The sequence below is a fragment of the Gymnoscopelus microlampas genome (genome assembly GCF_963454915.1).
Source record: "Gymnoscopelus microlampas genome assembly, chromosome: 10".
Lineage (NCBI taxonomy): Eukaryota > Metazoa > Chordata > Actinopteri > Myctophiformes > Myctophidae > Gymnoscopelus > Gymnoscopelus microlampas.
Window position 1 is genome coordinate 15139729 of NC_139947.1, and position 13368 is coordinate 15153096.

The following is a 13368-nucleotide window of genomic DNA, read 5'->3' on the forward strand; positions in this document are numbered from 1 at the left end:
GATGAACTGTCTTCACTTTACTGTAGGGCACATAATAACATGTACAAAGGATTTATATATATTTTAGGAATGTTTTACAAAGCATGTTAAACATGAACAAACACATTAACAGACAGTTGTAAATGATGAACTGTCTTCACTTTACTATAGGGCACATAATAACATGTACTAAGGATTTATAGATACTTTAGGAATGTTTAACAAAGCATATGTTAAACATGAACAAGCTACCAATAGCTTGTATATATTATGTAACATCAGTTACAAATGATTTAATAATCATTTACAGATGTATTATACATGGCTTATTCATGAATAGTTACTAATACCTTTATAGATGATTTGTAACCGTAGTTATAAAGGTTTTAGTAATCATTTACGAATGTCAATAAACAGGTTGTTAATGATTTGTTAATAGTCTACAAACTGCTTATAAACGTTTATAAATGCTTTAGAATGGGTCGTTACAAATGATTTAATAATCTTTTACAGATGTATATAAATGGCTTATTCATGAATAGTTCACTACTTACTAATACTTTACAAATGATTTGTAACTGTAGTTATAAAGGTTTTAGTAATCATTTACAAATGTCAACAAACAGGTTGTTAATGATTTGTTAATAATCTACAAACTACTTATTATAAACGTTTATAAATGCTTTATAACGGGTCATTATTGTAAAGTGCTACCCAATAATGAATACATTTTCTTATATAACTTTGGACTGATATGCACATATTACCTTGCAAATAAAAAAGGGAGATATGAGCTATATATATATATAGGCATTATGTATGACATATATGCAAAAAGTCAAATACATATTAGCTATATATGTAGGCATTTATGACATATATGCAAATATATGAACCTGATTGTGGAATATATGTGAACATATATGAGCTACATATGAGACATATATTCCCTATATATCAACATATATGCACATATATGAACCTGAGTGTGGCATATATGTGAACATATATGGGCTATATATGAGACATATATTCCCTATATATCAACATATATGCACATATATGAACCTGGATATGACATATATGCAGTACTTTTTTTTTTTCACCATTGTGTCACTACCGAAACGAAAGTTTGTCACTACCGAAACGAAAGTTAAATCCGAAGAAATCACTAAGTGTGGAGGCCAAAATCATCCCCCCAAAAACCTGTTAGGAGTACGTTTCAGGCAATTTAGAGTTGATTGGTAGTACTTTGTAGTGACTTTTTTTTTGGTCCCTAACATTCATCGAGCTCTGGACTTAGTAAAAAAAAAAATTCACCATTGTGTCACTACCGAAACGAAAGTTTGTCACTACCGAAACGAAAGTTAAATCCGAGAAAATCACTAAGTGGAATCGTCCCCCCAAAAACCTGTTAGGAGTACGTTTCAGGCAATTTAGAGTTGATTGGTAGTACTTTGTAGTGACTTTTTTTTTTTGTCCCTAACATTCATCGAGCTCTGGACTTACTGTAGTAGGACTAAATGTTTCATTCATCGACTAAGTGTTTACATTCATCGAGCTCTGGACTCAGTACATTTTTTTTTTCACCATTGTGTCACTACCGAAACGAAAGTTTGTCACTACCGAAACGAAAGTTAAAATCGAAAAAATCACTAAGTTTGGAGGCCAAAATCGTCCCCCCAAAAACCTGTTAGGAGTACGTTTCAGGCAATTTAGAGTTGATTGGTAGTACTTTGTAGTGACTTTGTTTTTTGGTCCCTAACATTCATCGAGCTCTGGACTTAGTAAAAAAAAATTTCACCATTGTGTCACTACCGAAACGAAAGTTTGTCACTACCGAAACGAAAGTTAAATCCGAAATAATCACTAAGTGAGGAGGCCAAAATTGTCCCCCCAAAAACCTGTTAGGAGTACGTTTCATGCAATTTAGAGTTGATTGGTAGTACTTTGTAGTGACTTTTTTTTTTCGTCCCTAACATTCATCGAGCTCTGGACTTAGTAAAAAAAAAAATTCACCATTGTGTCACTACCGAAACGAAAGTTTGTCACTACCGAAACTAAAGTTAAATCCGAAAAAATCACTAAGTGTGGAGGCCAAAATCGTCCCCCCAAAAACCTGTTAGGAGTACGTTTCAGGCAATTTAGAGTTGATTGGTAGTACTTTGTAGTGACTTTGTTTTTTGGTCCCTAACATTCATCGAGCTCTGGACTTAGTACAATTTTTTTTTTCACCATTGTGTCACTACCGAAACGAAAGTTTGTCACTACCGAAACGAAAGTTAAATCCGAAAAAATCACTAAGTGTGGAGGCCAAAATCGGCCCCCCAAAAACCTGTTAGGAGTACGTTTCAGGCAATTTAGAGTTGATTGGTAGTACTTTGTACTGTAGTGACTTTTTTTTTGGGTCCCTAACATTCATCGAGCTCTGGACTTAGTAAAAAAAAAAAATTCACCATAGTGTCTCTACCAAAACGAAAGTTAAATCCGAAAAAATCACTAAATGTGGAGGCCAAAATCGTCCCCCCAAAAACCTGTTAGGAGTACGTTTCAGGGAATTTAGAGTTGATTGGTAGTACTTTGTAGTGACTTTTTTTTTGGTCCCTAACATTCATCGAGCTCTGGACTTAGTAAAAAAAATAAAATCACCATTGTGTCACTACCGAAACGAAAGTTTGTCACTACCGAAACGAAAGTTAAATCCGAAAAAATCACAAAGTGTGGAGGCCAAAAACCTGTTAGGAGTACGTTTCAGGCAATTTAGAGTTGATTGGTAGTACTTTGTAGTGACTTTTTTTTTTTTTGGTCCCTAACATTCATCGAGCTCTGGACTTAGTAAAAAAAATGTTTCACCATTGTGTCACTACCGAAACGAAAGTTTGTCACTACCGAAACTAAAATTAAATTTTTTCGGATTTAATTTTAGTTTCGGTAGTGACAAACTTTCGTTTCGGTAGTGACACAATGGTGAAACATTTTTTTTACTAAGTCCAGAGCTCGATGAATGTTAGGGACCAAAAAAAAAAGTCACTACAAAGTACTACCAATCAACTCTAAATTGCCTGAAACGTACTCCTAACAGGTTTTTGGGGGGACGATTTTGGCCTCCACATGTTTTTTCACCATTGTGTCACTACCGAAACGAAAGTTTGTCACTACCGAAACGAAAGTTTGTCACTACCGAAACGAAAAAAAAATTGTTCCCCCAAAAACCTGTTAGGAGTACGTTTCAGGCAATTTAAAGTTGATTGGTAGTGACTTTTTTTTTGGTCCCTAACATTCATCGAGCTCTGGACTTGGTAATTTTTTTTTCCGTTTCGGTAGTGACACAATGGTGTCACTACCGAAACGAGAAAAAAAATGTTCCCCCAAAAACCTGTTAGGAGTACGTTTCAGGCAATTTAAAGTTGATTGGTAGTGACTTTTTTTTTGGTCCCTAACATTCATCGAGCTCTGGACTTAGTAATTTTTTTTCCGTTTCGGTAGTGACACAATGGTGTCACTACCGAAACGAAAAAAAAAATGTTCCCCCAAAAACCTGTTAGGAGTACGTTTCAAGCAATTTAAAGTTGATTGGTAGTGACTTTTTTTTTGGTCCCTAACATTCATCGAGCTCTGGACTTAGTAATTTTTTTTCCGTTTCGGTAGTGACACAATGGTGTCACTACCGAAACGAAAAAAAAAATGTTCCCCCAAAAACCTGTTAGGAGTACGTTTCAGGCAATTTAAAGTTGATTGGTAGTGACTTTTTTTTTGGTCCCTAACATTCATCGAGCTCTAGACTTAGTCATTTTTTTTCCGTTTCGGTAGTGACACAATGGTGTCGGGTGCAATACGTTAGTCCGACAGCGCATTCCTCCGACAGCGCAGTGCTCCGACATTAAACAGTAAACCCGAACCAAACCCGCACCCTAACCCTAACCGCACGCGGATGCCACATAGTCGGAGAAAAGGTCTGTCGGATTAACGCATGCCTCCCAATGGTGTCACTACCGAAACGAAAAAAAATGTGTTCCCCCAAAAACCTGTTAGGAGTACGTTTCAGGCAATTTAAAGTTGATTGGTAGTGACTTTTTTTTTGGTCCCTAACATTCATCGAGCTCTGGACTTGGTAATTTTTTTTTCCGTTTCGGTAGTGACACGAGAAAAAAAATGTTCCCCCAAAAATCTGTTAGGAGTACGTTTCAGGCAATTTAAAGTTGATTGGTAGTGACTTTTTTTTTGGTCCCTAACATTCATCGAGCTCTGGACTTAGTAATTTTTTTTCCGTTTCGGTAGTGACACAATGGTGTCACTACCGAAACGAAAAAAAAAATGTTCCCCCAAAAACCTGTTAGGAGTACGTTTCAAGCAATTTAAAGTTGATTGGTAGTGACTTTTTTTTTGGTCCCTAACATTCATCGAGCTCTGGACTTAGTAATTTTTTTTCCGTTTCGGTAGTGACACAATGGTGTCACTACCGAAACGAAAAAAAATGTGTTCCCCCAAAAACCTGTTAGGAGTACGTTTCAGGCAATTTAAAGTTGATTGGTAGTGACTTTTTTTTTGGTCCCTAACATTCATCGAGCTCTGGACTTGGTAATTTTTTTTTCCGTTTCGGTAGTGACACGAGAAAAAAAATGTTCCCCCAAAAATCTGTTAGGAGTACGTTTCAGGCAATTTAAAGTTGATTGGTAGTGACTTTTTTTTTGGTCCCTAACATTCATCGAGCTCTGGACTTAGTAATTTTTTTTCCGTTTCGGTAGTGACACAATGGTGTCACTACCGAAACGAAAAAAAAAATGTTCCCCCAAAAACCTGTTAGGAGTACGTTTCAAGCAATTTAAAGTTGATTGGTAGTGACTTTTTTTTTGGTCCCTAACATTCATCGAGCTCTGGACTTAGTAATTTTTTTTCCGTTTCGGTAGTGACACAATGGTGTCACTACCGAAACGAAAAAAAAAATGTTCCCCCAAAAACCTGTTAGGAGTACGTTTCAGGCAATTTAAAGTTGATTGGTAGTGACTTTTTTTTTGGTCCCTAACATTCATCGAGCTCTGGACTTAGTAATTTTTTTTCCGTTTCGGTAGTGACACAATGGTGTCACTACCGAAACGAAAAAAAAAATGTTCCCCCAAAAACCTGTTAGGAGTACGTTTCAGGCAATTTAAAGTTGATTGGTAGTGACTTTTTTTTTGGTTCCTAACATTCATCGAGCTCTAGACTTAGTCATTTTTTTTCCGTTTCGGTAGTGACACAATGGTGTCACTACCGAAACGAAAAAAAATGTGTTCCCCCAAAAACCTGTTAGGAGTACGTTTCAGGCAATTTAAAGTTGATTGGTAGTGACTTTTTTTTTGGTCCCTAACATTCATCGAGCTCTGGACTTAGTAATTTTTTTTCCGTTTCGGTAGTGACACAATGGTGTCACTACCGAAACGAAAAAAAAATTGTTCCCCCAAAAACCTGTTAGGAGTACGTTTCAGGCAATTTAAAGTTGATTGGTAGTGACTTTTTTTTTGGTCCCTAACATTCATCGAGCTCTGGACTTAGTAATTTTTTTTCCGTTTCGGTAGTGACACAATGGTGTCACTACCGAAACGAAAAAAAAATTGTTCCCCCAAAAACCTGTTAGGAGTACGTTTCAAGCAATTTAAAGTTGATTGGTAGTGACTTTTTTTTTGGTCCCTAACATTCATCGAGCTCTGGACTTAGTAATTTTTTTATCCGTTTCGGTAGTGACACAATGGTGTCACTACCGAAACGAAAAAAAAATTGTTCCCCCAAAAACCTGTGAGGAGTACGTTTCAGGCAATTTAAAGTTGATTGGTAGTGACTTTTTTTTTGGTCCCTAACATTCATCGAGCTCTGGACTTAGTAATTTTTTTTCCGTTTCGGTAGTGACACAATGGTGTCACTACCGAAACGAAAAAAAATGTGTTCCCCCAAAAACCTGTTAGGAGTACGTTTCAGGCAATTTAAAGTTGATCGGTAGTGACTTTTTTTTTGGTCCCTAACATTCATCGAGCTCTGGACTTAGTCATTTTTTTTCCGTTTCGGTAGTGACACAATGGTGTCACCACCGAAACGAAAAAAAAATTGTTCCCCCAAAAACCTGTTAGGAGTACGTTTCAGGCAATTTAGAGTTGATTGGTAGTACTTTGTACTGTAGTGACTTTTCTTTTGGTCCCTAACATTCATCGAGCTCTGGACTTAGTAAAAAAAAAATGTCACCATTGTGTCACTACCGAAACGAAAGTTTGTCACTACCGAAACGAAAGTTAAATCCGAAAAAATCACTAAGTGTGGAGGCCAAAATCGTCCCCCCAAAAACCTGTTAGGAGTACGTTTCAGGCAATTTAGAGTTGATTGGTAGTACTTTGTAGTGACTTTTTTTTTTGGTCCCTAACATTCATCGAGCTCTGGACTTAGTACATTTTTTTTTCACCATTGTGTCACTACCGAAACGAAAGTTTGTCACTACCGAAACGAAAGTTAAATCCGAAAAAATCACTAAGTGTGGAGGCCAAAATCGTCCCCCCAAAAACCTGTTAGGAGTACGTTTCAGGCAATTTAGAGTTGATTGGTAGTACTTTGTAGTGACTTTTTTTTTTGGTTCCTAACATTCATCGGAGACAATGTTTTATATTGCCAGTGTCAGATATTGCCAGTGTCAGGAATCGAACCATGCAACCCTCTGTTTCCCAGGCGGCCTCTCTACCCATTCAGCTATGCCCCCCCACAAGAACATCAGTGAAGTTGTGTCACAACCAGTCACAGCATGGATGAATATAAACTGACAGCACGACATGTCAGCGGATTTCTTTTAAGTGGTTGGTGTCATACACTTTAAAACTGCTTTGGACAACAACACATACTATGCTATACTTACTTACTGTTTTCCATGAGCATGTACAACACAACATACTAAACGTACTTACTGTTTTCCATGAGCATGTAAGAGGAGACCCTGTACTTTTATCTTGCGGGTGGACATAAATGGTTAGGCCGCCTGGGAAACCGAAGGTCTGAAGTTCGATTCCGGAGGTGTCTATGAGCAAGACATTTAACCCATAACTGTTCTTCTCTGAGCAGCCATTAACTGAGTGAAGCTGAAAACTGAATTTCTCCTTGGGATTGACCAGGTCTCCCCCAATGCCATTTCCCTTGTGCCAACGCATTCATTGTCCCAAACCAAACAGCAGAGGTCCTGATTCGCTTGAGCCTACAGTTCGAGTTACTGTATGTACTGATAGGCACAGAATCGTAAATCATGTTGTGGGGACTGCTCTGCCTCCGAGTAGGTCAGTAGCTCCTGATTGCGCCCAATGAATGTCTGATAAATCACGGGTAGGTCAGTATGTCGCCTACTCGCCCAATGGTCTGATAAAACGTGATAATTCAATGCATTGATAGCATCCGAGGTACCAAGTAATGGCTGTCGTCTTTGGTGGAATGTACACAGATTCCCTCGCATTATGCAATATAACCCCTTTACCAAGAAGGTTTCCGCAGCTTCGTCGCTTGTAAGACCTGAATAGCTGAATGTACTGACTGTACAACACAACAAGAGTCTAATGGGCTGGTAAACCTGGGTTCTGTTTCGATAGTTAAGTAATGTTAAGTAATAGACACATTCTTCCTAATTTTCTTTTACATTAAATGTGACAATTATTGTGTTTAATTAAAATGTTAATTTGTTGTTTTCACGTAATTTATTATATTTATTAAGTGATTACATTCGCTCATTTTGCTAATTACTCAATTTATGACCAAACAGTGACTCGTAGCACTCGGCATACACGGCAGAAATGGATTCAGCACATAAAAATCAACAGAAATGAAACAGAAACAACACGTCAAGTACTTTTCCTCAAAATGCCAACCATGTTATTTTCTAAAGGTTTCTTTTTCAATTTCCGGTCCTGACTATCATACTCTGAAGACTTGAATTAAGCACAGTTCCCTTGTTTCTGGCAAACACCACACATGTCAAGAGGGAGAAATAAAATGACAATACAGCAATGCAGAAACCAAAAGATGTGGGTCTGGGAAAATTGCGTTTCAGAGACTTAATTTCCTGCATCCTGCAACCACTTTCAATTGTTCAAAATGTTTCACAATTTTCTAACATTTTCAAAAAATACAGTATATCAACAAGCTCACATCATGTCACATTCCAACTCGTGAGCTTGTAGATTGGCTATTAATAGCCAAAGTATAAAACAGTGCTTAGTGGTTAAGCATGTAAATCACAAACACTCTAGGGCTATTTAGGTCTGGAAAAAAAAACATTTTAATATATTTTTGCAAATCATTTAGCAAATCATTTAGCACATCATACATATCAAATAAAATCTCTGAGCTACCCAAAGGCTCACAATTATTATTGTGTATTGTTTGTTTGTTTGTGAGTTTTGTTTTTTCAACAAAATGCACCGTTTCATAATGTCCCCCAACCCACCAACACCTGCATCCCACATCTCCCCCACATCACAGAATTAAATTGAATTGATTAAATTAAATCTGAATATTTTACCAGTCACATATTAAAGTTTTCATCACACATTCAACAATACCACTTCCCTCCCCACCCAGCCATAATTACAGTTCTTAATTTGATCCTTTTGTCCATTAGATATGCATGGTGGACAAATATTTCAATGTAATTTTGAAGTACATGTATGAAAAGAAATCTTAAAGATATAAAATTTTGTTTCAATGCTGGTATTATAGTCATGCTTAAAGAGTAGGGTTTTGTGCACGAGTGGTGCAGGGGTAAATATCTATTTGGCATATCACTAAATAAATATTGCCATGCTTAGGGAATGAATAAATTGAAACAGAGCCTTCAAACCAAACGTATGTAGTTCTCGCCAGTCTTAAAGAAGATCTCATACAGCCAAAGGTTTGTCCACCCCTGTTATAGAGTATAAAGGTCCATGAGTTTTCCATGTCTCACATTGTGACTGCGTTGAACATCTGTGTCCGTCGCGTCTTATGAGATGGGTTTGCGGCTGAGAGTGGTTGTCAGATATCTGCGAAACGTCTTGCACAGGAATATGTAGATGAGTGGATCCAGACATGGGTTTGTGTACGCCAGCAACTTGGAGATCTCATAGGCGATGTAGATGGTGTTCTGTGCTCTACACCCTAGAGACAGTAGGATTTGGTTTAGTTTGTAGGGAATACGGACAAAGTGGAAGGGGGCAAAGCAGATGAAAAACACTGCAACCACAACGAAGACCTTTGGTTTGGTTCTGCGACTGGTCACTTCAGAGCTGCTCCTGGAGGCTGTGTATGACTCATACACCTTCCTGCTGATGGAGGTGTAGCAGAAAAGCATCAGAACCAGTGTGCCCCAGAACACCACCTGGACACAGTACAGCATTAGAAAGCACAACAAAGCATTCACTTGAAGCGGCCTGTTCAAGTGCCACCATGAGGTTGATTTGAAATGTTTGGCCCACGGGGAGTGTGCATGCAAAGTTTCATGCTGATCGGTCCTGCGTGCCCAAGATTAGCTGCGCACAGACCAGCCTGGGCAGCATATCTTTTCGTGTCTATGATCCGGTCGGGAGCGGAAGTAACTCTACGTCACCAGGCGCGTCATCCGCGTCATCAGGTGGCCGGATGGGCAGATCCGGAAAGACGTCACCCCAAAATAGGGCCGTCCTAATAAAATCCTTGATGCGGCGTAGTTTAGCTTATTTTTTTAATATAAATGTGCGTGCACTATCCGGAGACTATTTAGCGTCTGTATTATCCCACGGGGAAATTCTATTCCATTTAAATAGGGATTGGGGAACCAAAACAAAGCGGCACCGCAAAACCGGATGGGCAGAATCCGGAAAGAGAATTCTTTTCTTTTTTCTTTTTTTTCAGTAGGCGTGGCCTAGACCGGATCATATGGGTCTTTAATAACTCTTACCAGGCTTTCCTCCGAGGTGGAAAGACTGGTGACACGAGGTTACGCACAGACAGACAGACATACAGCCTCACTGACAGCACAGACATTGTGAACAGACTCATGGGGACAAAAACATAATCCCTCACCTTTGGCCGTTCTGGCCTAGTAATGGGGATATTAAATACTACATTGGGTTGGTCATTTAACTGTTGTGATATATCACAATATATATATATATATATATATATATACTATATATATCATAGAGATGATATATATAGTATATATACTATATTCCATGTTAGACAGTTACAGTGCAAAGTTAATGTATTACCTGAAAAACAAATTGGGCTGCGTTATACCAGCGCAGACCAACCTCACTCCACAGGTCGATGCACTTCAGTTTGCCTCGAGAGAGCTGCGGTGGATGGACAGCCAGGATGACGATTGGCAGTGCTAGAGATAACATCACCACCCAGACAGTTGCACTCAGCCCCTTACCAACCCTGACCTTCTGCACAGCATATCTCCCAAATGGCCAGACTATCTTCAGGTAGCGGTCCAGACTGATGAGTGCCAGAAAAAGTATGCTGACATACATGGAGAGGTAGAACAGAACGCCAGAGTATCGACAGTAGAAGACTCGGAGGCGCAAGGAGCCCAAATCAATATCATTCAGCATCTTCACAGGGATGGTCAGAGTCGTGAGCATGTCAGCCACCACCTATTGGCGAAGGATCCTTATTATTAATGACCGTGTAATGTTTTTTTCTATATTTTTGCACTGACACATACATTTCCAAGACACATCCATTCACTCACCACATTCTTTAGATAGACCACAAACGTGGAGGTAGTGGGGATCTTGTTGTAAAAGATCCATGCAGCCAGACTGTTCAGTACCAGTGCCACTAGAAAGAGGACACTATATAAACAGGGGAAGACCACCGCTGTCGCACTGGTATCTAGAACACACTCCATGGTGTTATTGGATGTTGTGGTGTTCATGTTCATGACCTTGAGTGGAAAGCTGTTCAGAGAGATGAGGAAATCAAAGAAGAAATGGAGAGGCATGAATTTACAGTGAGAGACAAAAGACTGTAAATTCATGTTAGATTTTTTTTTTTTTTTTTCGAACAATAATAGTAGCACTTTGTAAGCTAACTTAATTAAGTCTTTGGTGTTACTTGTACTAAAGTTTTACAAAAGTTGTACTTTAAAATTCAATCCTTGCACTGAAACAAGCTTTAAAATATACATGCACATTTTTAAATAACAGTAACATTTAAAAACATAATGTTTGGGCCAGTGGCCCCCTATCCAGTATCCTGGTTCCTTACCGTCCCCCACACCCAATTTAAATTTAGGCTACAACCTAATTTGTTGCTCTTGAATGTCAAATAACAGACTTTATATTAAACTGGACTTACAATGTGTGGTACTGGAGCTAATGAGTGGCTGTGTTGTCACAATCCCAATGAGTCTGCCAGTCGTCCTCTCAGTCAGTGAAAGACCCTTTGCTTCTGAGATGCCCGTTCCAAATGTCTGCTGAGAGGATTTCCGCTCTGTGGGTGTTCACCTGCCTCAGCTAGCATGTATCACTCAGTGGCTGTTGATTTCACTTTCACTTTGCAAGTTTTTATTTTGGTCATCAGTTCACTATGCAAACAATATGGTCCATTCGCATTAAAACAACAATACATATAGTTATGACCAAAAATGTATAGGCTGAAGATAAATAGCTTATTCCGCCTATCAACATAAAGTACATACAGTACATGACAAATAAGGAAAACAATTTAAGTCTCAAAAAAAAGTTTTTAAAAGAAAAAACAGGAGAAGAAAAAAATATTACAGAAAAACAGAAACAAAGGTTTTTGCTTCATAATCCAGAATATATTTATATAATAACAATGTGGGGAGGGAAATGAAGGATTGTCACATACAGGTTGTAAAGTGAAGTCTGGGTTTTATTGATCATTTCATTGTAAACATGATTTTATACCTTAACAGAAGACATGATATATGGGGCAGCTCAATAAATAATCAAAATCAATCTGAACTTAATCTTGAGTTTCAGAAACTGTCTAATCTAACAAACATAAAAAATAATGATTACAGAGTGAGTGCTACTATAACCTACAGTAACTTCACTAAAGTAATCTGTCCAAAAAGCTGGCACAATCCAAACTGGTAACAATCTTAACCGTCAATGTACCTTCAGAACTACTTGCACCAGCAAGCCTAATGAAGGTTTTACTGAACTTAACTAGAGTTAACATACAATATCAACAGAACAAACAATAGCATGGCCTAAAACCAAACTTCACACCCACAAGTTTCAGAAACGCTGAGGAAGGTCTAGGACTTCCTTCTACTGCTGCGCCGGATGTGTAAGTATTAAAGGTACTGTCTTGGCCTTCTCTACGTTGTTGGCCAGACAACTGATACTTTTCAAATGGACAGAACCCCTTCCTCCCACTTACTCTCATTGGATCAAAGGGGTAAATGCAGTGTATTAAACTGGAAAGGATAGTATTCCCTTCAAGGGTCCATATCAAAGTTCTATACAGCATGGTAACCTTTTTTGACATTTGTGGACAAAATGTAAGCAGAAAGTGTAACCCCATAGTGTAATTTTCTTTTGTTCTCTTTTGTTCTCTTTTGTGTGTGTGTGTGTGTGTGTGTGTGTGTGTGTGTGTGTGTGTGTGTGTGTGTGTGTGTGTGTGTGTGTGTGTGTGTGTGTGTGTGTGTGTGTGTGTGTGTGTGTGTGTGTGTGTGTGCGTGTGCGTGTGCGTGTGCGTGTGCGTGTGTGTGTGTGTGTGTGCGTGTATGTTTTTTCCTTCCTTTTTTTTTTTACTTTAATTCTATTCTATTGTTTGTATGTTTTGTTCTAGTCTTGTTCTTCATGTTTTGTACGGGTCTGAGGAGTGGGTGGGTGGGTTTTGGAGTATGCCAATCCATTTTGTTGTGTTTTGTGTATAATGCGGAAAAACTTGCGGAAGAAAAAAAAAAGGAAATGTATTTGTCTCATCAGCAACAAAGTATGCCGTGGTGGTGAAATAAGGGAACATGGAGCAAAGACCTGTGACAAACACAAACCACAAATCATTTCAGACTTTTTTCAGCTGAGAAACTAAATACTAAAAACTAAATAAGTATATATAGTATATCTCAGTCACACATGGGCTGTATGTGTACCGTACATGAAACTGGATCATGTGCTGTCATCTGCATTTTAAGTATGTATTTGTTTTTCTTCAGCAACCACTTCAAAGTGATGATGGCGAAGAAAGAGAACTTGGAAAGACACGGACAAACCACACATCATTTGACTAGGTTTCCAGCTGACAGTCAAATGATAAAGAAGGAACTGAAATCTCATCTATACATGAAACTTGATCAAGTGCTGTCATCAATATTTTAGAAGTCCCATAAGTCATGTTTGCATAAAACCTTTATCATAATTTATCTTGCCTTTATTGTTCATGTAAAAACAA

General features: G+C 38.3%; 1 protein-coding gene across 1 annotated transcript; it reads right to left on the minus strand.

The window, feature by feature from the left end:
• Positions 1 to 8936: 8936 nt before the first annotated feature.
• LOC311052950 (P2Y purinoceptor 13-like) lies at positions 8937 to 11401 on the minus strand. The gene is made up of 4 exons (XM_084068269.1): positions 11299 to 11401; positions 10691 to 10898; positions 10203 to 10592; positions 8937 to 9331 (listed from the first exon to the last, which is right to left on the minus strand). The coding sequence occupies exons 2-4, from the start codon at positions 10880 to 10882 to the stop codon at positions 8957 to 8959; spliced, it is 957 nt and encodes a 318-aa protein (XP_083924395.1). The 5' UTR covers positions 10883 to 10898; positions 11299 to 11401; the 3' UTR covers positions 8937 to 8956.
• Positions 11402 to 13368: the final 1967 nt, after the last annotated feature.